This window comes from Bos javanicus, chromosome 10 (genome assembly GCF_032452875.1).
Source record: "Bos javanicus breed banteng chromosome 10, ARS-OSU_banteng_1.0, whole genome shotgun sequence".
NCBI classification, from domain to species: Eukaryota; Metazoa; Chordata; class Mammalia; order Artiodactyla; family Bovidae; genus Bos; species Bos javanicus.
Genome location: NC_083877.1, coordinates 53976031 through 54001625, shown reverse-complemented (window position 1 = coordinate 54001625; position 25595 = coordinate 53976031). Strand labels below are relative to the sequence as shown.

The 25595-nt window shown below is 38.7% G+C and overlaps 1 protein-coding gene across 1 annotated transcript in view; it reads right to left on the bottom strand.

Moving 5' to 3' along the window:
- NEDD4 (NEDD4 E3 ubiquitin protein ligase) overlaps nucleotides 1-25595 on the bottom strand; it is a 142190-nt gene that overhangs the window by 91943 nt on the left and 24652 nt on the right. Inside the window, exons 3-5 of the mRNA XM_061431208.1 lie at nucleotides 23577-23655; nucleotides 23446-23484; nucleotides 5235-5288 (exon numbers count right to left, since the gene is read on the bottom strand). Of these exons, the coding sequence (XP_061287192.1) occupies nucleotides 5235-5288; nucleotides 23446-23484; nucleotides 23577-23655 (172 nt within the window). The remainder of the gene's footprint in view (nucleotides 1-5234; nucleotides 5289-23445; nucleotides 23485-23576; nucleotides 23656-25595) is intronic.

Sequence of the window (25595 nt, the reverse complement as noted above, 5' to 3'; positions counted from 1 at the left end):
ATATGAAATATAGGAGTCTCCTAAGGCTTCAGAGGCTGGATGTGTCCAGACATAGCTCTTGGGTAGTGACACACATGTGTCACTTTGGGTAGTAGCCGAAGATGGAGAAGCTCTATACCGTGAGCAAAAACAAGACTGGGAGCTGACTGGGGCTCAGATCATGAACTCCTTATTGCAAAATTCGGACTTAAACTGAAGACAGTAGGGAAAACCACTAGACCATTCAGGTATGACCTAGATCAAATTCCTTACGATTATACAGTGGAAGTGGCAAATAGATTCAAGGGATTAGATCTCATAGACAGAGTGCCTGAAGAACTATGGACAGAGGTTCATGACACTGTATAGGAGGCAGTGATCAAGACCATCCCCTAGAAAAACAAATGCAAAAAGGCAAAATGGTTGTCTGAGGAGAAGTCAAATAGCTAAGAAAAGAAGAGAAGTGAAAGGCAAAGAAGAAAAGGAAGATATACCGATCTGAATGCAGAGTTCCAAAGAATAGCAAGGAGAGATAAGAAAACTTTCATCAGTGATCAATGCAAAGAAATAGAGGAAAACAATAGAATGGGAAAGACTAGAGATCTCTTCAAGAAAATTAGAGATACCAAGGGAACTTTTCATGCAAAGATGGGCACAATGAAGGACAGAAATGGCATGGACCTAACAGAAGCAGAAGATGGCAAGCAGAAAAGGTGGCAAGAATACATGGAAGAACTATACAAAAAGATCTTAATGACCCAGATAACCATGATGGTGTGATCACTCACCTAGAGCCAGACAGGTGAAGTCAATGGGCCTTAGGAAGCATCACTACAAAGCTAGTGGAGGTGATGGAATTCCAGTTGAGCTATTTCAAATTCTAAAAGATGATGCTGTGAAAGTGCTGCACTCAATATGCCAGCAATTTTGGAAAATTCAGCAGTGGCCACAGGACTGGTAAATGTCAGTTTTCATTCCAATCCCAAAGAAAGGCAATGCAACTACCACACAATTGCACTCATCTCACACACTAGCAAAGAAATGCTCAAAATTCTCCAAGCTAGGCTTCAATAGTATGTGAACCAAGAACTTCCAGATATTCAAGCTGAATTTGGAAAAGGCAGAGGAACCAGAGATTGGATCACAGAAAAAGCAAGAGAATTTCAGAAAAACATCTACTTCTGCTTCATTGACTACATTAAAGCCTTTTACTGTGTGGATCACAACAAACTGTGGAAAATTCTTAAAGAGACTGGAATATAAGACCACCTTACCTGCCTCCTGAGAAACCTGTATGCAGGTCAAGAAGCAAGTTAGAACCGGACATGGAACAATGGACTGGTTCCAAATTGGGAAAGGAGTACGTCAAGGCTGTATACTGTCACCCTGCTTATTTAACTTATATGCAGAGTACATCATGAGAAATGCTGGGCTGGATGAAGCACAAGCTGGAATCAAGACTGCAAGGAGAAATATCAATAACATCAGATATACAGATAACACCACTCTTATGGCAGAAAGTGAAGAGGAACTGAAGAGCCTCTTAATGAAACTAAAAGAGGAGAGTGAAATTCAACATTCAAAAATCAAAATCATGGCACTTCATGGCAAATAGATGGGGAAACAATGCAAACAGTGAGAGACTTTATTTTCTTGGGCTCCAAAATCACTGCAGATGGTGATTGCAGCCATGAAATTAAAAGGAACTTGCTCCTTGAAGAAGAAAAGTTATGACCAACCTAGACAGCATATTAAAAAGCAGAGATATTACTTTGCCAACAAAGGTCCACAAAGTCAAAGCTATGGTTTTTCCAGTAGTCATGTATGGATGTGAGAGTTGGACTATAAAGAAAGCTGAGCACTGAAGCATTGATGCTTTTGAATTGTGTTGCTGGAGAAGATTCTTGAGAGTCCCTTGGACTGCAAGAAGATCCATCCAGTCCATCCTAAAGGAGATCAGTCCTGAATATTCACTGGAAGGACTGATGCTGAAGCTGAAACTCCAATACTTTGGACACCTGATGTGAAGAACTGACTCATTGGAAAAGACCCTGATGCTGGGAAAGATTGAAGGCAGGAGAAGAGAATGATAGAGGATGAGATGGCTGGATGGCATCTCCAACTTGATAGGCATGAGTTTGAGAAAGCTCTGGGAGTTGGTGATAGACAGGGAAGTCTGGTGTGCTGCAGTCCATGGGGTCACAAAGAGTCGGACACAACTGAGCGACTGAACTGAAATGAGTGACACAGAAGCACTAACTTTTGCATTGGTATATGTAGAATTCATTTAAAGGCACATCAGTCCCAAACATCCCATCACCCTTAACAACACCATTACCCAACTATGATAGTTTATAATCCCCAGGTTCTTAAAACTGGCTGAAAAAATATCACTTATATTGCAAACATTTTCCAGAATACTAGAAATTCTTTCTCCTTAAAGTATATTTGCTCTTTGCCATACATTCCAAAGAGAACCTTGCTAGGAAAAGGATGTGTCTCTAACTTAGTTGTGAATGCTACAGGAGAAGGTAAAATGGCATTTACAGTGCACAGGTCAATTTACTGCTACACAATCCAGCTTGTTATTCCATCAATGGCTATAGCTTCTGTGACATCTCAGGTAATCTGTACACTTCAATTACCTGCTGGGACCAGCAACAAATCAGAGCATTACAATGACATGCACCACTCTTAATTATTTCTTATTACCTTTTGCTAGTAAAGTGAGCTTCTTAAGAAAAACTATATTTCTAATGCATAACAGAGTACTGAACACAATGTATGCCAAAAATGCATACTATAATTAACACACAAAATGTGATATCTGACAGCCGTAAATGCACAAGTCCATGAACTCTAAATCACACATTATATTAATGATGAAAAATTTTCAAGTGCTTTGATAGCTACTGTCTCATTTTATTTTCATAAAATATCTTCAGAAGGATTAAATAATTTGTATAGAGCTATAAGCTAATATACCAAAACACAAGTTGGACTACAAGGAATTCTGACTCTTTGGTATAGGGATCTAGAATATGCTGCTCAATGCATTATTTTCTTTTTGCTTTTAGAAATATTCCATTGTTAATATCATAAGCAATGCTTTTTTCTTTTGACAAATCATGATACCCTGTATATACGCTATACACGGTAAATGCTCAAGGAGTGTTAATGCACTAATCAGAGCATGACAAATATTAGTTTTGGCAATGAAGAGTCACACCATACTAAGATTACTGGCAAAAAGACTAGATAACCATAAGCAGGTGGAAAGCATCAGCATGAGCTATCCCTCCTTGTGTACAATATGCAAATAATTCAAATAAAAAAGTTCACTAATGATGTGCCCAAGAATCAGGGAGAAAGTCACACTGGTATCACGAACAACAGGAAAAATAACACAGTAATACCATGACCAGCAATTCAAGCCCAAAATATTAATCTTAGAGATACAATCATACATGTGTATCAGGAAACACAAGAATGTTTATCAATTGGTAATAGCACAAACCTGGAAACAACACTCATATCTATTAAGCAGGATAAATACATAAATTGTGGTATTACAGCATTTGCAGATGAAGGGAAAACTATGCACTTGTGAAATATGTTCCTATGGATTGACCTCACAAATATATCATTAAGCCAAAAGCATGTCACAGAGGAAAGAATTATTCACAGTGCTACTATTTTAGTAAATCCAAAAATATGAAAACGGAAACCACTATGTTTTTTAGGGATACATATATACATGATAAAAGTTGTTAAATAGCAAAGAAATGATAAGCACAACATTCAGGACAGTGGTTACTACTTGTGGGAGAGAAAAAGGAGATATTATTGGAAGGGTTAAAGGATGTTTTGAAGGTTTTGGTAATGTTCAAGTTCTTAAGTTGAATAATAAGCATATAGATATTTGTCTTATTATTTAAGATAAATATTATAGTATACATATTTTTGTATGTTTATTTCATGATTACAAAACACCAATACTAAATTTCACCTGGTCCCATCAAGAAGGAAAACAGATCTGTAGCAACAGAAGGAAAAAGTGAAAACATTCTCCATTTTATTTTTAAAAAGGCAAAAATACAAACAGAAAATAAAAAGCTCTGTGACTAACCAAATGATAAGCAAATCATCAACATCTGTCACTGAGCCTTACAAAATTAGATTGCCAAGTTAGTGATGAAGTCTCCCTTGGCTGCAAAAAAGTACCTTTGCCTATAATGATACTAATTAATCATTTCATCTGAAATATCTTCAGTTGTGCTGTGCTGAGCTTAGTAGCTTAGTTGTGTCTGACTCTTTGTGACCCCATGGACTGTAACCTGCCAGGTTCCTCTGTCCGTGGAATTCTCCAGGTAAGAATACTGTAGTGGGTCGCCATTCCCTTCTCCAATATCTTCTGTTACTAGTACAGTTATCACATCTATAAAACCAAGTGTTATATAGTCCAACACTAAAAATAGATTCTTTAAAAAATCTAGTTTCTATGTTAGCTACAAAATGAATAAAACTGTTTTAATTCTTGTGCTTCTGTTTAGTAATTGATAAGCTTTGACTATATAACACTGTTCTTATGCCTCCATATTCAAATCTTACAGGTTTAAATGTAAATGTAAAATGCTAAAAAGGTTTGAAATACAGTTTCAAGACAAATTAGGAAGAGGGTAGGACTTCAAGACAGTCTTTAGGAAATTAGGAATCACAACTATCCTTTTATAAAAATAAAAACAGGTTATATTTGCTTTTTGTCTCTCTGAACATCGGCAATTCTTTAGAGAACTTAATTTCATCAGTTAGAGAGGTTTTCCTTTGTATTCAGTAGAAGAGTGGGGATAAGGGAAAGGATGGGATGTCATAACTGGATACAGGCAACCCCAAGACCTCCACTGGAGTGTGGAGGGGAAGGCTCCTGAGCCTGGGACTATCAACCAGGGTACCAGCATAAGTGTGCAGGAAGGTCAGGCCAAGAGGCTGACTTTTCTGAATCCCCTGCCGTGAGAGACCTTGAGGAAGACCATGAAATCTGCTGAGAACTGATAATCAGGAGAGGTGCCAGGGAGAATAGAAGAGTAGAGAGGAGCACCAGGAAAGGCGGGGGGGAAAATTCTATCCACCACTTTGCCCAGTCTTTCCATAACCACCTCGAAAGCACCTCTCACTTCACAGATTCCTGGCCTACTTTTGCTTGTTACTCAAGTATACCCTTGCTTCACAGTTTATGTTTGTACGGTAGGACTTACCAATCGATTTTCATCAAACACTTCAAATAGAAGCCGGTGTTGCTGAGGATGAACCTAAGGAAGGAAAAAACAGCCTTTGCTTAAAAACAAGTGAACACTGGAACTATATTCAGTATCTTATAATAACCTACAATGAAAAAGAATATATATATACACACATACCTGTGTGTTTGTGTGTATAACTGAATCATGTTGCTGTACACCAGAAACTAACACACTGCAAATCAGCTCTACTTTTAATGTTTAAAGAAGTGAACATCAAGCCACAGACACCAAGAAATAAATGCTTGTAAACATTGCCATTTCCTAATTCCTGTTACTTACAATGTATTTTAAATTACATGTGAAACTTAATACAAAAGCCAAGACTTGTCACATGTCAACCATTTTCTAAGTTACCATAACAAAGTGGATTTAGTTTCTTATTTTCCCATTTTTTTCTAAAATACAATAAAAGACACAATTTCAAAAATTTAAATATTTGCAACCACTTAAAAATAGATTGGATTTTAACTTATTATTAATTTTATTGCCCTCTCTCACACGCTAGTAAAGTAACGCTCAAAATTCTCCAAGCCAGGCTTCAGCAATAAGTGAACCATGAACTTCCAGATGTTCAAGCTGGTTTTAGAAAAGGCAGAGGAACCAGAGATCAAATTGCCAACATCCGCTGGATCATGGAAAAAGCAAGAGAGTTCCAGAAAAACATCTATTTCTGCTTTATTGACTATGCCAAAGCCTTTGACTGTGTGGATCACAATAAACTGTGGAAAATTCTGAAAGAGATGGGAATACCAGACCACCTGACCTGCCACTTGAGAAATCTGTATGCAGGTCAGGAAGCAACAGTTAGAGCTGGACATGGAACAACAGACTGGTTCCAAATAGGAAAAGGGGTATGTCAAGACTGTATATTGTCACCCTGCTTATTTCACTTATATGCAGAGTACATCATGAGAAACGCTGGGCTGGAAGAAGCATAAGCTGGAATCAAGATTGCCAGGAGGAATATCAATAACCTCAGATATGCAGATGATACCACCCTTATGGCAGAAAGTGAAGAGGAACTAAAAAGCCTCTTGATGAAAGTAAAAGAGGAGAGTGAAAAAGTTGGCTTAAAGCTCAACATTCAGAAAACGAAGATCATAGCATCTGGTCCCATCACTTCATGGGAAATAGATGGGGAAACAATGGAAACAGTGTCAGACTTTATTTTGGGGGCTCCAAAATCACTGCAGATGGTGATTGCAGCCATGAAGTTGGAAGATGCTTGCTCCTTGGAAGGAAAGTTATGACCAACCTAGATAGCATATTAAAAAGCAGAGATACTACTTTGCCAAGAAAGGTCCATCTAGTCAAGGCTATGGTTTTTCCAGTGGTCATGTATGGATGTGAGAGTTGGACTGTGAAGAAAGCTGAGCACCGAAGAATTGATGCTTTTGAAGTGTGGTGTTGGAGAAGACTCTTGAGAGTCCCTTGGACTGCAAGGAGATCCAACCAGTCCATTCTAAAGGAGATCAGCCCTGGGTGTTCTTTGGAAGGAATGATGCTAAAGCTGAAACTCCAGTACTTTGGCCACCTCATGCAAAGAGCTGACTCATTGGAAAAGACTCTGATGCTGGGAGGGATTGGGGGCAGGAGGAGAAGGGGATGACAGAGGATGAGATGGCTGGATGGCATCACCGACTCGATGAACATGAGTTTGGGTGAACTCCGGGAGTTGGTGATAGACAGGGAGGCCTGGCGTGCTGGGATTCATGGGGTTGCCAAGAGTCAGACACGACTGAGCAACTGAACTGAACTGCAATGAACTCACTTTTTATTTATCAGGTTTGAACTAGTGAAAGGATGTTGATTTTATGGTAGCAAGTGTTCTGAATCCTTGTAGTACTGACTTGATAAAACCGATATTGCTTCTACTACATAAAAGCAGTCAAAAAGTATACACTGAGTTTTCACTTATTGTTTATATCTTACAGCAAGTAAAAATTAACATATAGTATTAATATTTTATTTTTCAAAGCCAATGCTTTTATTTTTGCTGAAATGTCTCAACATCAAGTTATTAACTGCTGCTGCTGCTGCTAAGTTGCTTCAGTCGTGTCCGACTCTGTGCAACCCCATAGACGGCAGCCCACCAGGCTTCCCCGTCCCTGGGATTCTCCAGGCAAGAACACTGGAGTGGGTTGCCATTTCCTTCTCCAATGCATGAAAGTGAAAAGTGAAAGTGAAGTCACTCAGTCGTGTCCGACTCTAGCGACCCCATGGACTGGCAGCCTAGCAGGCTCCTCCGTCCATGGGATTTTCTAGGCAAAAGTACTGGAGTTGGGTGCCATTGCCTTCTCCCAAGTTATTAACAATATTTACTAAATATCAAACAAAAAGAAAATCTTTAATAACTTTTTATACCAGAGGTTAAAATGGTGTATAGAACATTGTTACATTTAAGTTCATATTTCACTATGATAAATAAATCACATTAAACACAAATACATTAAAACTTTGACTTATATGTCAAAAGCATCACTACCCTTCAGAAAAAAGTCCTACACATGTGACAAGGATATTGAGATACCCAGACCAATATCCGCTCTTCCTTATGTCCTTCTGATAACATAACCCTAATTATACCAGAAGCAATCTGCCTAGGGTCACCACAACTCTGGGGAAGAGGGGCATTAACTTTTTTAATTGAAAAGTATAACAAATTCAGAAAAGTATGACATTTACTAATCTTAAATATACAGCTTGATGACCTTTCATGCATGTTTACCATGTCATCATCACCCAGATAAAAATACAAAACACTCCATTTTTTTCATGTATTGTTTTCTGTGTGAACAGTGCCCTCTGGACTTGTTTAACATTGAAACTCTCAGTAAGACTCCCTAAAAGAGTTCTCTTGCACCTAGGGGTGACCAAAGAGGCCAGTCTAGCGACAGTCACTGGGTAGGACTTCTGGGAGAGCTCTTTAAATGGGGCTGACTCAGCTGGAAGAGCTGCTGCCTTTGCCCTTTGTACTCCTTTTTCCTATGTGGAACTTGGTTAGGACAGCTGGCACCCCTGCATTCGTACTGTAACCACGCAGGAACAATGAGGGTGGAAGCCACAACTAAGGGCTAGATACACCTTGGGGATAGAAAAACAGTGTAAGAGAATAATCCTTTCTAGGAAGATGTAGAGGAAATTTAGGGGAGGAGATGACACTTGAGCTAAGACTAGAAAGATGGGAAGAATTTGAGTAAGAAAATACAGAGAATACTCACACCAAGAAGATCACAGGGGAGAAAGGCAAGGGGGCAGAATGAGTGTGCTCTAAGAAAATCAACTAATAAGAGCATTTTTACGGTAGAAAGTCTTAAGAAAAATTTGGTTATTTAGGGAAGAGCCAGGCTGAAGGCACTGATACCCTGAAAACGAATTAAAACTTGATTGGTATGGGAGAAAATTAAGCTTTCAAAGGAAAAAAGTAAAATGATGAAGATCACATGTAAATATTATTTTGTGAGTGATGCACAAAATAAACAGGACTAGAGAGAGACCCTGGAGTCCACAGGGACTGTGGCTAGTAATTCAGGCATGAAGGGTTGAGAGCTTTGCCTTTGACGGTCCCAGTGAGAATAGGGAAGAAGGCCATGAAAAATATTTTAAGAGAAAAAAAACAAAAAGTCTCAATGCCTAACAAAATACCTGGTAGACAATGCAGATGTTTAATGAATACTGCTAAGACAACAGATATCAGATGTGACCTGAACAGGCCTCTGCTGTCCTGGTTCAGACTATAATTAATAGCTTCCAAGCAGGAGGCTCTACCTCAACTATCTTATCTTCGAAATCTATCTTTCCTATTGTAACTAGAGTGATTTATCTGAAAGACAATTTCGGCTTTCTTTACTGCTGTACTCAAAAGATACTCCCAGTGGCCTAAAGAAAAGTATTCAAATGCCTGGGCACAGAATGCTGTTCATGACCTCAGCCCAGCTTGCCTTTCGAGCCTTGTGTCCTGTAACTGTCCCCTGCCCACGCAGATACACCAACACCCTATGCTCTGATCCCACAACAGTCTAATTACTGCTTACTGAGCTTTCTGATCTACACTTCTGTGCATGCTAAGGTCACTCCATGTGCAATATCTTCTCCACTCAACAAGTCCAAAATTTACCCCTTGTTCAAGCCTCAGCTCAAATGTCAACTCCACTCTGAAGTCTTACCTCCCCAGTCACTCCCCTTCATTTTCAGTTATTAGAAAACTGACTACATCCTTCCATTTTTGAAGTTAATAGTATGTAATAGCTCTCTGTTGTTGTTGTTCAGTTAAGTTGTGTCTGACTCTTGGTGACCTCATGGACTGTAGCACGCTCTGTCCATGGGATTTCCCAGCCAAGAATATTGGAATGGGTTGCCATTTCCTCCTCCAGGAATAGGTGCCTACTAAATTATAAACACACCATAAAACACTTGTTTATTTTGGGGGGGGGGGTGGTGTTATATCAAAGGCACACGGTAAATGCAAGAATACAATTTAAAATGTGTTGTGAGAATTCTAATTCAAGAAGGACAGCTTAAAGTGAAGTGAAATCGCTCAGTCGTGTCCGACTCTTTGCAACCCCATGGACTGTATGTAGCCTACCGGACTTCTCCGTCCATAGGATTCTCCAGGCAAAGGTACTGGAGTGGGTTGCCATTTCCTTCTCCAGAGGGTCTTCCTGACCCAGGGATCGGACCCAGGTCTACCTGCACTGCAGGCAGACGCCTTACCCTCTGAGCCACTAGAGAAGCTCAAACAGCTTAAACACATACATTAATTCTCTCCCTCTTGAGATCCTATTTTCGTAATAGCAAAGGAATTTGTAAAAGGCACTGAAAGAGTCAATTCCTAGGCAAATTGTCATGAAGCCCACGGTCTCTGAGGAGGAGAAAGGGGTCTGGGGCTCTCAAAGCAGAGACAGGGGTCTGGAATTCTCAAGCAGGAAGAAAGGACAAACTTTTTTTCTACATTCCTTAGTAATGATTATATAACAATAATGTATCCTGCTTGAGGACATGTTTCTCCTTCCTGAAAACCTTCTGACTAAACCTGTTATCTTAAAATGTATATATAGTGGGAGTGGGCCTGGTAAGATCTTTGCTTTCTCTGTCCCTTTTTATATTTTAATAAAACTCTGCTACTTGAGTGATAATAAATAATAATAATAAAACTCTGCTACTAAAGCACTTGAGTGATCAAGCCTGGTCCCTGGTCTCGAAGTTAAATCTTCTTCGGAGATCATGAATCCGACATCGTTCACCATAAGCTATCAGCATAAAAGCAACACAGCAAAGATCATATGCACATGCGAGGGCCACAGCAGCTGAGCAATATCAACACTTTTCTGGCAGAGATGAAGTGGGGAGGAAAGCAATGAAGCAGGGCTTCTGAAGAAACTAAAAACAAGAACAGAAAGTTGAAGTAAAGGGGTCAATGGCCCTAATGAGAGAATATTCATATGGCACCTAAACCTCTGGTAAACACACACAGACACACATTATGAAAGAGTTCCTCTTTGATTTCAGATACAGGTTCAATAATAATGCAACCATCAGTTTTAATATGTAATTTATAAATGATAACTAAAAATATAATTGTTACATGTTTGCGCTTTTCATATGTAGAAGCAATAGATGATTTTTCTATTGTGTCACTGTTAAGTATAACTATATTAGCAGAGATCACAGATGTATAACCAGAAAAACTGTCCCCAAAGGAAAAAAATACTTAGGAAACAAAAGTAAACACCTTTAAAAACTATAAGGTGTTTCCTTAGAAATATCTACGGACATCTTGAATCTATAAGACAAAAATAGGACACTATATTAAGAGGCATTGAGTGGTGTTGCCACTAAAAATGACTGCTGAATTCAAATATAAGCAATCTAAGGTAAATTTGCAGAAATCTCTCAAAATGTAGAACAAAAAGCTAAGCTGAAGGAAAATATGAGAGAAAATAAAAAGAGGATTTTCTGAACAGATTCAGTAAAAAATTAAGCCCTAATGCCCTAAACAGAGGTTGAATAAGCTACAGCTTATGGACCAAATCCCACCAGGCACCTGCTTCTTTTTTTTTTTAACAGCCCATAAAACAGTTTTTCTTTTCTTTTCTTTTCTTTTTTTTTTAACATTTTTTAATGGCTACCTTTTAAATGGCTATCAGAGTACCTACATAGCAGACTTACTTTTTGCCTCCTATCTGTGTGACACCTAAAATATTTACTATATGGCTCTTTATGAAAAAGTTTGCTGACTCCTGTTCTAAGACATTTACTGTATGTTACCTACTGATTTCTCTCCTATATATCTAGGAAGGTACTGGATAAGGTTATTTTTGAAATATGTGAGAAAAATGCCACCCGAATCATTTTCTGTGTTCTGTGGTTTACATGAGGAATTTTGACTGAGAAAGATAAGAATCAACTAGGTGGCCCTGCATCCAACTAGCTGGAATCTCCAAACAATCGTATAAACAGAGGGAAGGAAATTATTAGAGAAATTATTCACATAAAAGCTTCAGAACTGAAGGGAAACAGTGGTGTTTAAACTGAAATGCTTATCAAAGGCCCAATATGATGACACTGCACACACAAGGCATAATACTTTGAAATTTTAAAACACTAGGATAAAGATAAATCATCAGTTTTTTTTACAGAGAGAGAAGAATCACCCTCAAAGGAACAAGAATCAGCCCTTTCAATAGCAATACCATGTTCAATGTTGATAAAACAACAGCTTTAACTTCCTGAAGAAAAACCATTTCCAACCTAGACTCCTATGAGGGGCCAAATCTTCTGGGGAAACTTTCAAAAAAGGGTTCTTCACCTTTTAAAAGAGACACGATAGGGGAAATTCTCCCTTTTCTCCCTCTGGACATCATCCTGGGAGGCTATGTCATTTGGAATCATGGCAAGCTTCTTGTGACCGTGGACAGACAGCAAACGTAAGTTGGCGATCTACTCATCTATCACAGCTAGAGGTCAGTTTGGGACAGGGATGTGTGAACTATTCATCAGAATGGGAATATCGACCAGAAGGACAAACAGAAACAGTTTAGAGCAGTTCCTTCTGGGAAGCGAGAACTGGAGGGCTGAGGATGAGGCACCAGAGTTTTTCGCTCTTCACTATAAGCCCCTTTCTTTATACTATTTCTTTTTAAGCTATGTGTGAATTTTTTGATGAGATTATTTTTTAAATTTCTATTAAAAATAGGAATAAAGCTATGGTCACAAAAAAACAGTTTACAGGGTCATAGTTAAATGAAAGGTATAAGGAAAAACAAATATAAAGACTATTGTGATGTTTGTGGAAAAATATGTAAGTCTATAAATGGACAAAAGAGAAAAGGAAAAAAAAACCACCAAAGTAGTAACCAGATTTTTCAAAGAAGGATAAAGGTACTGATAAATGTAGGGGTCACACAGAGTCGGACACGACTGACGCGACTTAGCAGCAGCAGCATTCATAAACAACCTAAAGTAATGTTCCTGGAAATTATGCTGGTGGTTGCAGGAAAAAAAACAAAGCAGGTATATTAAAAAAAAAAAAAAGCTTTATTGAGATATAATACACATACCATGTAAGTGACCCATTGAAAATGTACAATTCAATGGGTTTTAGTATAGAGTATGCAACTAACTACCCTCACCATTTTGGAACATTTTCATCACCTCAAATAGAAACTCCATGCCTGTCAGCAGTAACTCCTAGTGAAGTGAATGAAAATTGCTCAATCATGTCCGACTCTTTGCAACCTCATAGACTATACACTCCACGGAATTCTCCTGGCAAGAATACTGGAGTGGGTAGCCATTCCTTTCTCCAGGGGATCTTCCCAACCCAGAGATCAAACCCAGGGTCTCCCACACTGCAGGTAGATTCTTTACCAGCTGAGCCACCAGGGAAGCCCAGGCAGTCACTCCTAATTTCCCCTCAACTTCCTCAATCTCAGACAACCTCTAATACATTTTCTGTCTCTACAGATTTGCCTACTATAGACATTTAACATAAGGGGAATCCTACAATATGTGGTCTTTAAATATTTTTGAGGTTCACCTATGTTGTAGCATGTGTCACTACATCATTCCTTTTTATAATTGAATAATATTTCATTGTATGTATATATCCCATTCATTTGTCCATTTTGTTTGTCCATTCATTTGTTGATGGACCTACAGGCTGTTTCTACTTTTTTACTATAATGAATAATGATGCTATGAGCATTCATCTACATTTTTTTGTTTGAACATCTGTGGTAAGTAGACTTTAAAATAAAAACTGTGTAAAAAGTTACATCAACTAGGTAAGTATTTTTATAGGCATATAAAATGCTATAAGCATTTTATAAATAGAAAGTATCTTCACATTTTTATGTACATGTTTTGTGTCTTCTTTGTTTCTCTATATAGTTATTTCTTATCAACAAATATAAAAACAAATTATAGATACACAGCCATGGAGAGGGGGAATTCAAGCAGTAAAAAAAGATACATAGAACATCAAATTATAAATCTTTCATCTTTGTCCCACCCTCAGAGAAAATACTGTGAACAGTTTCTTAGGTCCTGCCAGAAGTATTTTTTCAAATACCTGTATATGAGAGAGTTGTTCTGCTTTTACACAAATAGGTGAATCATACATACAACATTCTGCACATTTGTTCCTTCATTTAGTATATTTTGAAACTAACACTCTATCAATACATAAACATCTGTCTCTTTTTAAACAGCTGATGAGGATTTCATTATATGGCTATACCATACTATGAAAGTGAAAGTGAAAGTCGCTCAGTCATGTCTGACTCTTTGCGACCCCATGGACTATACAGTCCATGGAATTCTCCAGGCCAGAATACTGGAGTGGGTAGCTGTTCCCTTCTCCAGGGGATCTTCCCAACCCAGGGCTTGAACCCAGGTCTCTTGTACTGCAGGTGGATGCTTTATCATCTGAGCCACCAGGGAAGCCCCAACCTATACTTAGTGCTTAGTCACCCCATCCTTTTTCCTAGCTAACAGAATTCTAATTTTATTGAAATATTGGATGGCAATGCATGTCAGGGATACCAGCAGCTACTCCCCCCACCTCGCCTCCTATGAGCTTACTTCTGATTCCTCTAAGCTTCCCAGTAATTCCACTCTCTTTATCCATGACTGGGTTAGAAATATACACACAACATAATTCTGGCCCAAGAGATATGAAAGTCTTGCAGGGAAACTTTTGAAAAAGGGTTCTTCACTTTTTAAAGGAGACTGATAGGGTCTACCTCTGGACATCATCATCGGAGGCTATGTCGTTTGGAACTGCTGCAGGCTTCTTGTGACCAAGGACAGAAAGCCAAGAGAATCCCAGAGAAGCTGGGCTTCACATGACCCTGTTCAGCTGCTGCAGTCACTACCTCTCTTCTATGCCTGCTTCTTGTGAGGAGAAATAATAAATGTAACTGTCATTTAAGCCAATTTTAGCTGTTACAGTGACTCTGTTACTGGAAACTGAAAGCATCCTAAATGATACACTACAGAAGGGCCTACTTTAAATACTTTACATGTAGGGACTCCCCTAAATTCTCTAATATCCCCTGATATTCACTCACTAGCACCCGTGTTTTCTCTTCACAAGGTTCAGCACATTGGTAATACTTTTGAGAAACTAGTTCATAGGGCTCCACGGTAGATAGTAAGCCTGGTTGAGGGTAGGGACTGTGAGTGAGTGAGTATTAAGTTGCTCAGTCGTGTCTGACTCTTTCCAACCCCATGGACTATAGCCTGCCAGGCTCCTCTGTCCATGGGATTCTCCAGGCAAGAATACTGGAGTTGGTTGCCAGGATAAATTTATGGATAAAAATACATAGGAAAAAATACCAGACTATCACACAATTAGTGGTGGCTTTATGGAAATTAAATTACAGCTGACTTTTATTTTTTTATAAAAATATCTAAGGTATACATGTTGCTTCTGTAACATAGTACTAATATATGCATGAACATATACACATTATGTACATATAACAAGATGTGTGTGAATACCAAAGATACAAACTGATCACCATGGGTGTACAGGGAATGAGTGGTCCTTTTTCAGAGGCTCCTATGCTATGCTGATGCAGAGCATATGAGTATATGGTTCCCTAATGTGTCAGACTGTTTTCCCTCCTGATAACTTGCCTCTCCTGGTCTCACGTGAGCAACTCTAAGTGCAGATTTTACTATACTTTGTGATTGAACATTAACTTCAATTTGGAGTTGTCCTGTCTGTTAATTTACCAGTAACATTTCTGGTTCAATAGTAAAGAATTAGCCTGCCCATGTAGGAGATATAGGTTCAATCCCTGGTTCAGGAAGATTCCGTGGAGAAGGAAATGGCAGCCCACTCCAGTACTCTTGCCTGGGAAATCCCATGGACAGAGAAGCCTGGCAGGCTACAGTCAGTCCATGCGGTCACAAAGAGTCAGAACACAACTCAGTGACTAAACAACAAGAGTTCTCCACAAAAAAAAAACTTTCTTTGAACTTCATGTTTTCTAAAAGATATAAAATCTCCTTTCAACTTCTGGTCACAATATCCATTTGGCTGAATGCCAGATAACCAAGATTTTACTATACTATGTTATCTCAATAGTCATTTCTCTGTGAATACATTCAATGGAAAACAGTTTGTGCTATGTATAAATAATGAAATGACAAAGGAGAAAACAGAAAACCACACATAATTATGTCCTTTGTACAGCAAGTGCTAAATCACCATGTTTTCAGTTCTGTATCTAGCTGTGATGAATTAGCATTGATCCACACAAATTTAACTAGTTATCCTCACAATAAATTTGGAAATTTATGATTAAAATAAATGCATGACCTATGCATGATCCCAGAATAAAGTAATATTGGCTAGAACATTTGGTAACAGTGAAATTATGGTAAAAGAGATGAGTACAAGGCAATAGAGTCCTAAGCCTGGTGTGCATTTTCAAATGGTCATCTTTCTTATTTTTGTGGTAATATCTCTAATTCAAGAGTTTAGCACAGACTTTCAAATATCCTTTTTAATAGGAAATCAAGATCATAAAAAATAATGGGAAAATTTTTAATTACAGTTTTAAATTTAAAATTTGTGTAATTTTAATTCCTCTCTATTTCTACCCACATGTTGAGATTCCTTTTCTCTTTGATACTGATCATTTGAGTTTTCTTTCTTACTTGGGCTTGCTATGATGTAGCAATTTTCTTAATCTTTTCAAGGAACTAGCTTTAGTTTCATTTGTTTTCTCTACTTTTTGTCCATGTTCTATTTTATTGATTTCTATTCTTATTTTCTTCCCTCTACTTTTTATTTTTTGCTTAAGGTAGAAACTTAGATCATCAATTTTATATCCTTTTTCTTTTGTATAAAAGCATTTGAAGAAGCACTGAATTATCTCATCCATATCCTGGTATGTTTTAATTGCCAAACAGTTAAAATGATTTCTAATTTTCCTTATAATTTCCTTTTTGATCATGGCTTATTTAAAATATGCTGTTTAACTTCCAAATTTCTATTGATTTTTTGATATAAACTGAAGCCTGCACACTGCAACAAAGAGCCCACGTGCCACAAAAAAGACCCAGCACAGCTAAAAACAAAATTTAAAAACAAAAATGCAGGACTTGAAGGGACCTGATTACAAACGGGGTCCTGACTAATGTTCAATTTATACTGAGTTCACTGGTTCTGCGGATCCACCCAAAAGTCACTGTCCTGTTTTTCAAGTGTACTGAAAGTTGGATCTACTCACTACCACTACCACATTGCATCTATGGCTTGTGGGATAAGAACTATCATAGTGAGAAGGCCAAGTGGAAGCCTCTGAAACTGTCCTCCCTCCAGTGAAGATAGTAAATTAAAACGATATTGATTAGATATGACAAGAAAAGCACAAGGAACCAAACATCATCAAAATTTAAAACTTCTGTGCTTCAAAGGACACTATCAATAAATTCAAAAGACAACTCACAGAATGGGAGAAAATTTTTGCACATTATGTATCAGACCAGAGACTTGTATCTAGAAATAAAAAGAACTAGGACAACTCAATAACAAAACGATAAATAAACTAATTATAAAACAGGCAAAAGACCTGACTAGACATTTCTCCAAAGAAAATATACAACTGGCCAATAAGCTCGTGAAAAAATTCATAATATCATGAACCATCAGGGAACTGTAATAAAATATCATTTCACACCCACTAGGAAGGCTGTGATAAAAAGTCAGATAATAATAAGTGCTGTCAAGGATGTAAAGTGAGAATTCTCATACTCTATTGGTCAGATCAAATCAGATCAGTCACTCAGTCGTGTCTGACTCTTTGCGACACCATGAATCGCAACACACCAGGCCTCCCTGTCCATCACCAACTCCCAGAGTTCACTCAGACTGATGTCCATCGAGTCAGTGATGCCATCCAGCCATCTCATCCTCTGTCCTCCCCTTCTCCTCTTGCCCCCAATCCTTCCCAGCATCAGAAGGGAAGCATCAAAAGTTGACTCTTTTCCAATGAGTCAACTCTTTGCATGAGGTGGCCAAAGTACTGGAGTTTCAGCTTTAGCATCATTCCTTCCAAAGAAATCCCAGGGCTGATCTCCTTTAGAATGGACTGGTTGATCTCCTTGCAGTTCAAGGGACTCTCAAGAGTCTTCTCCAACACCACAGTTCAAAGGCATCAATTCTTCGGCACTCAGCTTTCTTCACAGTCCAACTCTCACATCCATACATGACCACTGGAAAAACCACTGTCTTGACTAGACAAACCTTTGTTGGCAAAGTAATGTCTCTACTTTTGAATAGGCCATCTAGGTTGGTCATAACTTTCCTTCCAAGGAGTAAGCGTCTTGTAATTTCATGGCTGCAGTCATCATCTGTAGTGATTTTGGAGCCCAGAAAAATAAAGTCTGCCACTGTTTCCACTGTTTCCCCATCTATTTCCCATGAAGTGATGGAACCAGATGCCATGATCTTCGTTTTCTGAATGTTGAGCTTTAAGCCAACTTTTTCACTCTCCTCTTTCACCTTCATCAAGAGGCTTTTTAGTTCCTCTTCACTTTCTGCCATAAGGGTGGTGTCATCTGCATATCTGAGGTTATTGATATTTCTCCCAGCAATCTTGATTCCAGCTTGTGTTTCTTCCAGTCCAGCGTTTCTCATGATGTACTCTGCATATAAGTTAAATAAACAGGATGACAATATACAGCCTTGACGTACTCCTTTTCCTATTTGGAACCAGTCTGTTGTTCCATGTCCAGTTCTAACTGTTGCTTCAAAGTGCAGGCGGCTGCGACCGGTGCCCTAAAGCGCACGCGAGAGGAGTTACGCCAAGTCCGAGGTCAGGGGCAGAAGCCGGGAGAACCCCATGCCTGAAGGGCGGCGACCAAGAGGAGTTACCTCACGTCCTAGGTCCCGGCAGCGGCCGAGAGTGCCAGACTGCGACGGCGCAGGAACGGCTGAGAGAAGCTACCCCACGTCCGAGGTCAGGTTGGGCGCCGAGAGGAGATACCCAGCCTCCTAGGTCCAGGCGGTGACACGCCCTTAAGCCCGAGGCCAGGGGCGGCAGGCGGGAGGTGCTACCCCATGCCCCGAGGCCTGAGGCCAGGGGCGGTGGCCGGGAGGACCAACCCCAGGCCGTGGCTGCGCAGGCACAGGAGGGCCTAGAGGAGCTATCCCATGTTGAAAGTCAGGAAGGGCGGCGGTGAGGAGATACCCCTCGTCCAAGGTAAGGAGCAGCGGCTGCGCTTTGCTGGAGCAGCCGTGAAGAGATATCCCACGCCCAAGGTAAGAGAAACCCAAATAAGATGGTAGGTGTTGCAAGAGGGCATCAGAGGCCAGACACACTGAAACCATACTCACAGAAAACTAGTCAATCTAATTACACTAGGACCACAACTCTATTGGTAGGAATGTAAAAATGGTAACTGCTACTGCTAAGTCGCTTCAGTCGTGTCCCACTCTGTGCGACCCCATAGACGGCAGCCCACCAAGCCACTTGGAAAACTTTGGCAGTTCTTCATTTGACCCAGCAATCCCACTCCTAGGTATATACGTCCCAAATGAAAATAGATGTCCATACAAAAACTTGTATACAGATGTTCATACCACCATTATTCATAACAGTTAAAATGTGGAAGCAACTCAGATGCCCACCCAATGCATGGATAAAGTGTGGTTATCCATATAATGGGACATTATTTGGCAATAAAAAGAAATTAAGTACCGACACATGCTATAACATGGTTGAACCTTGAAAACATTACACTCAGTGAAAGAAGCCAGATACAAAGGACCACGTATTGCATAATACCATTTAAACAAAATGTCCAAAATAGGCAAATCTCTTTAAAAGAGACTGAAAGTGGACTGGAAGTTTCCTGGGAAAGAGGGCAGATCCTGGGGGAAAATGAGGAGTAACAATGGGTATGGGGTTTATTTTGCTGGTGATGAAAATGTTTTAAGATTTTGGTGATGGTTGAACAACTCCATGAACATACTAAAAACCACTGAATTGCACATGATTGTTAACTGGATCTTAATAAATCTGTTTAAAAAAACAAATAAAAATATGGCAACCTAGTGGGAATATCACAGATTTGTACCACCATTAAATACTTAAAAGGATATAGAGTGATTCCTATAATGAGCTCATTTAATTCTCCCGTTGGTCCCTTAGAAGCCACGTAACAGCCTCAATCACCTGCTGGTTCCCAGATACAAGGAGTCCACAGTGCCCTGGCAGCAGGCGTAGATCATGGTTGAATGGGATCCTTGAAGGTGTGTCCCTTAGAAGGTGTGTTTTCCCTCTGGGGGCCTGGATCTCTAACATGGCAAAGCCCAGAGTTCCAGGGATCCTCCAGTGGGTCTTTGGAAATGATGGCAAGTGGGGCTACTCCTACTTCTACCCCTTTGTTCCTGGACCGTGTATATTTTCTGTTGTGAATACAGCTCATATTGAGGTTTTTGGCTTAAATATTAAACTGGCATGCCATCTTTACAGAGTGTTATCTCCATATTGGTGCTTGGGTTGTGCTTTCAGTAGGCCATTCCAGTGCCTGCTTCTAGATGGTGTGGTAGATGATGTGATTAATGGATCCCATGGTCATGGGCTCATTCTTGCACCTCCTTCTCTGTGAATTGGGCCCCTTGAAAGGATGAAATGTTGCATAGATTTCATCCCTATAAACACATATTCCGTAAACACCCACAAAATTGTGCTGGCTTAAGTTCTACAGATAGGAAAGGCAAACCTCATTTCTGTAAGTAATTTGAGAACAAATTACTGCCCTTTCAGAATAGAAGGGACCCAATTTAACAAACTTACCATAGAATGGTTATGATCATGAGCATGAATGGTCTGCAGTTTTAACTTTCTTATATAAGTCTTTAGTCTGGTTTTGGTATCAGAATAATGCTGGCCTCAGGAATGAATTGGGAAAAGTCCTTCTTTTAGTTTCAATAAGACACTGCATAGAATTGGAATTATTTATTCCTTAGAATCATGGTTGAATTCAACTGGTGGAACTACCTGGTATCAAGGTTTTCTTTATTGGATGGTTTTTAATTTCAAGTGTAATTTCTTCAAGAGTTAACAGAACTTGTCAGGTAATTTATTTCTTATTAAAATTTTGGTACGGTATGTCTTTAAATGAATTGGTCTATTTCATCTAAGTTATTGAGCTTACAAGCACAGAAATATTCATAACATCCCTTACTTATCCATTTAGAGTCTGTTGGTTCTATAATGATGCTACTTTCTAGTTTCTTCAGGTAGAACCTTAATTGTTCAAGACCTTTCTTCTTTTTCAATATAATTTAATGCTATATATTTCTCTCTAAGCAGTGTTGTAGCTGCATCCTACAAACCTTGATGTTGTTGGGTTTTGCTTTACTGAAGAATAGCTGATTTACAGTATTGTGTTAGCTTCTGGTGTATAACAAAGTGATTCAGTTATACATACACACGTAAACATATATATATATATATATATATCCTTTTTCATATTTTCTTCCAATAAAATTTATTCAGTTCAGTTCAGTTGCTCAGTCGTGTCTGACTCTGCGACCCCATGAATCGCAGCACGCCAGGCCTCCCTGTCCATCACCAACTCCCGGAGTTCACCCAAACTCATGTCCATCGAGTCAGTGATGCCATCCAGCCATCTCATCCTCTGTCGTCCCCTTCTCCTCCTACCCCCAATCCCTCCCAGCATCAGGGTCTTTTCCAGTGAGTCAACTCTTCATATGAGGTGGCCAAAGTATTGGAGTTTCAGCTTTAGCATCAGTCCTTCCAATGAACACCCAGGACTGATCTCCTTTAGAATGGACCGGTTGGATCTCCTAAATATAGTTCTCCATGCTACACAGTGGAACCTTGTTGTTTATCTGTTTTATATATATATTGTTTGTATCTGATAATCTCAAACTCCTAATTTATCCCTTCCCCACCCCCTTTCCCCATTGGTAACCATAAGTTTGTTTTCTATGTCTTTGAGTCTGCTTCTGTTTCATAAATAAGTTCATTTGTATCATATTTTAGATGCCATATAGAAGTGATATCATATGGTGTTTGTCTTTTCTTTCTGACTACTTCACTTAGTATGACAACTTGATAATCTCTGAAAGTGAAAGTGAAGTCACTCAGTCGTGTCCAACTCTTTGCAACCCCGTGGACTGTAGCCTACCAAGCTCCTCTGTCCATGGGATTCTTCAGGCAAGAATACTGGAATGGGTTGCCATTTCCTTCTCCAGGGGATCTTCCCAACCCAGGCATGGAACCCGGGTTTCCCCGCATTGGAGGCAGACGCTTTAACCTCTAAGCCACCATAATCTCTAGGTCCATCCATCTATGTTGCTACAAGTGGCATTATTTCATTCTTTTTTATGGCTGAGTATTCACTGTATTCATGAGTATTCCTTGTATATATATACCACATCTCCTTTATCCATTTGATGCTGGTGTTTTTTTTTTTTTTTTGGCCACATCATGTGGCATGTGAGATCTTAGTTTACCCACCAGGAATTAAACCTACACCCCCTGCAGGGGACCAGGGACGTACTGATGCTGTATTTTTATTACATTCTACTAAAATATTTTCTAATTATTTTTGAGAATTCTTGTTTGACTCCTGTATTATTTAGAAGTGTGTTGTTTAACTTCCGAATATTTGGGGATTTTTCAGATATTTTTGTGTTACTAATTCCTACTTTAATTCCATTACAGTCAGAGATCATACTTAGCACGATTTAAATTATTTTAACACTGTTGAGGTTTGGGGTTTGGCCCAGCTTACTCAGTATATATTCCGTGTGCAATTTTAAAGACCATGTGTTCTGCTGTTGTTGGGTAGGTCTATAAATGTCAGTTAAGTAAAACTGATTTGATAATGTTGTTCAGGATTTCTGTATCTTTACTGAATGTTTTTGTCTACTTATTCTACCAGAGAAGAAGTAGTATTTAGCTTTAGTTTTAGAAAAAGAGTATTTAGTTTTCCAAGTATAATTCTCTTATTTTTCCTCAGCTTCGAATACCTTAATACACTGTCATTCTTGAAGGATATTTTTATTAGATACAGAATTCTGAGTTGATCATTCTTTTTTCTTTACAACCTTAATTATACTGTTTCAGTTTCTGATGAGCAATCTATAGTTATTTGAATCACTGTTCCCATCTACATCATGTGTCACTGTCAGTTTGAGGGCCCTCTTGGGAGCCTGGAGTTTGTTCTTACGGGACAGTGAAGTGGGATGAGGAAGAAGGCAGGAATGTGAATGAAGGATGTTTAATGTATCCACTTGTTGGTAGGCTCTCACCATCTCTTGTTTGGATCAGTGTATTTAATAAATGACTAAGAGAAACACAAATATTGTATCATCTTTAAAGAAAAACATAAAAATCTGCAAAATTGGAATAAGACTGTCTCTCCATCAGAATTAAATTAGAATAAGATAATTCAGGCTTACATCATCCTTTATCTCATTATCTTACACATGTTTTTCATAATAAACTAAATGGTCCCAAGGCCATCTCATCATGAGGATACCCAGATTTAACTCTTAAATTTTTACAAATTCTTGTAAGATACATTTTAGAATATTGTGAGAACTTATCATTCTAACCTATTGAGAAAAAAATCTTTGCTGTTATAATGAAATAAAATGCATACTTACTCTGAATAATATTTCTTCATTCCATTTTGGATTCAAAGTCTGAAAGACAATAAACACAGTATAACTAACTTTTCAATATTTCATTATACAAAAATAAAACCACATATACTTAAAATTTTTTAAATACTAACCTTTTTAATGGTTTTTGTTTGCACACTTGTAAAAATTCCATTCATTGGGTCATACAACGTCACTCGCACATAAGGATCACTGTTAAAATTTTTTAAAATTTAATTGTTATTTATTCCCAAACTCAGGTTTCTCAAACTATAAAAATCACAGAATTTTCCTTGTTAACAATTTCTACAATTATTTTCTACACATAAAAGTAAGGGTTCCTTAGGCAGGGGTAAGTAATTATAGTAATTGTGGTATCTAACTAAAAAGCTGAAATGGCATGATAGAGAAACAGACAAAGAATTAGAAAGAAAACCTTTTAATCACAATTCAATGATTTCCAATCTCTTAATATTTTTGGAAACTTTGTTTAATTTTTTATTACATGACTTCTTCTGGGTTAAGAAGGTTAATTCAATGATTTTCAAGAATAGCTTTATAAGACCTCAAGGGAGTTTCAAGTTATCTCACAGGTATAAACTCTTCTTACAAAATAAAGACAAAGTGTGTGAGCTCAAAATAATTGTGTGCCAGGTAACCCTTGTACAAAGAGACATGGAGAAGGAAAACCTTGTGATGATATTCAGGTTTGCAAAGCAAAAGACTTGACATTTTACTTTTCCATGGTCATATTTCTCTCATGTCCCTTGGGGATCCCAAGTACTCACTATTTTCCACCACCAACTCCCTCCTCCCATTTCTGCATACAACCTTGGTGCTACTGCTGCTGCTAGGTCCCTTCAGTCCTGTCCGACTCTTTGCAACTCTATGGACTGTAGCCCACCAGGCTCCTCTGTCCAAGGGATTTTCCAGGCAAGAATCCTGGAGTGGATCATCATGCCCTCCTTCAGGGGATCTTCCTGACCCAGGGATTGAACCCATGTCTCTCATGCCTCCTGTATTGGCAGGTGGGTTCTTTACCACTAGCGCCACTTGGGAAGCCCCCATACAACCTTATCTCTTTAATTGACAAAAATCAAAGGCATCACAATACTCCCAACATCCTGGTGTTTATCAGAGACCATCCTACCCCTAACTTCAATGATTCAGGTGTTTCACCCAATCACCCTTGTCCAGTGTCCTCCCACCTTCTCTGGAACCTTGCATCATCTATTTTGACTTTGGTTTTTCCAGTCATATAAATGTCATTTAAGCTCCTCTACTCCCTGACTCTCCTTCATGCTTCCAGCAAAGCAAACTAGACTTCCTTCCTGTTTCAGTCAAAGTTCCCAAGTGAAAAATCTGTGATAATAATGACACAAATAACAACTAACACATATGCAGCAATTACTCTGTGTCAGGCACTGTTATAAATGGTTTATATATATATTAACTTTTGGAATCCTTATAACAACCTATGAGGCAAGTTAGATTATTTTTTAAAAAGAGTCAACTTTAAGTTGACTTAAAAAAGTCAACTCATCCCAGATGACACAGTTAGGAAGCGGAACAGTAAGGACTGAAGCTCAAGCACCTGGCTCCAGAGACCCTGTTCATAACCACGACAGCCTACAACCTCCCTTCCTTCATTTCCCCAACAGCCAGTGGTCTTCAAAGCCCTATAATCTGGCTTCCACCTCTTTCTTTCAGACCCATTCCATGAAAAGTCACCAATCTTGCTAAAACAATTGACACTTTCTAGTCACTTATTTTGCTGGCTCTCTGTATGTTTGATATTACTGACCATTTTCTCCTTGAAACTCATCTCATTTAGCTTTCATGACACAAGACCCTTCTGGTTCTCTCTTTTATTTTCTCTACATATTTCCTTCAAAATCTCACCCATGGTTTTAACAATTAACTGTATACTCACAAATATAAATATAAAACATAAATGGCAAATATAAATATATATTCCAGATCTCACAACCCAGCTAGACACTTCCACCTGGATAATATCTGTTCAAGAATTTTGCCCATTTTTAATTGGCCATTTTATCATATTATTACTAACTTATAATAAGTTTTTATATGTTGTGAATTAAAGGTGCTTGTCAGATACATGTTTTGAAAACATTTTCTCCAATCAGTGG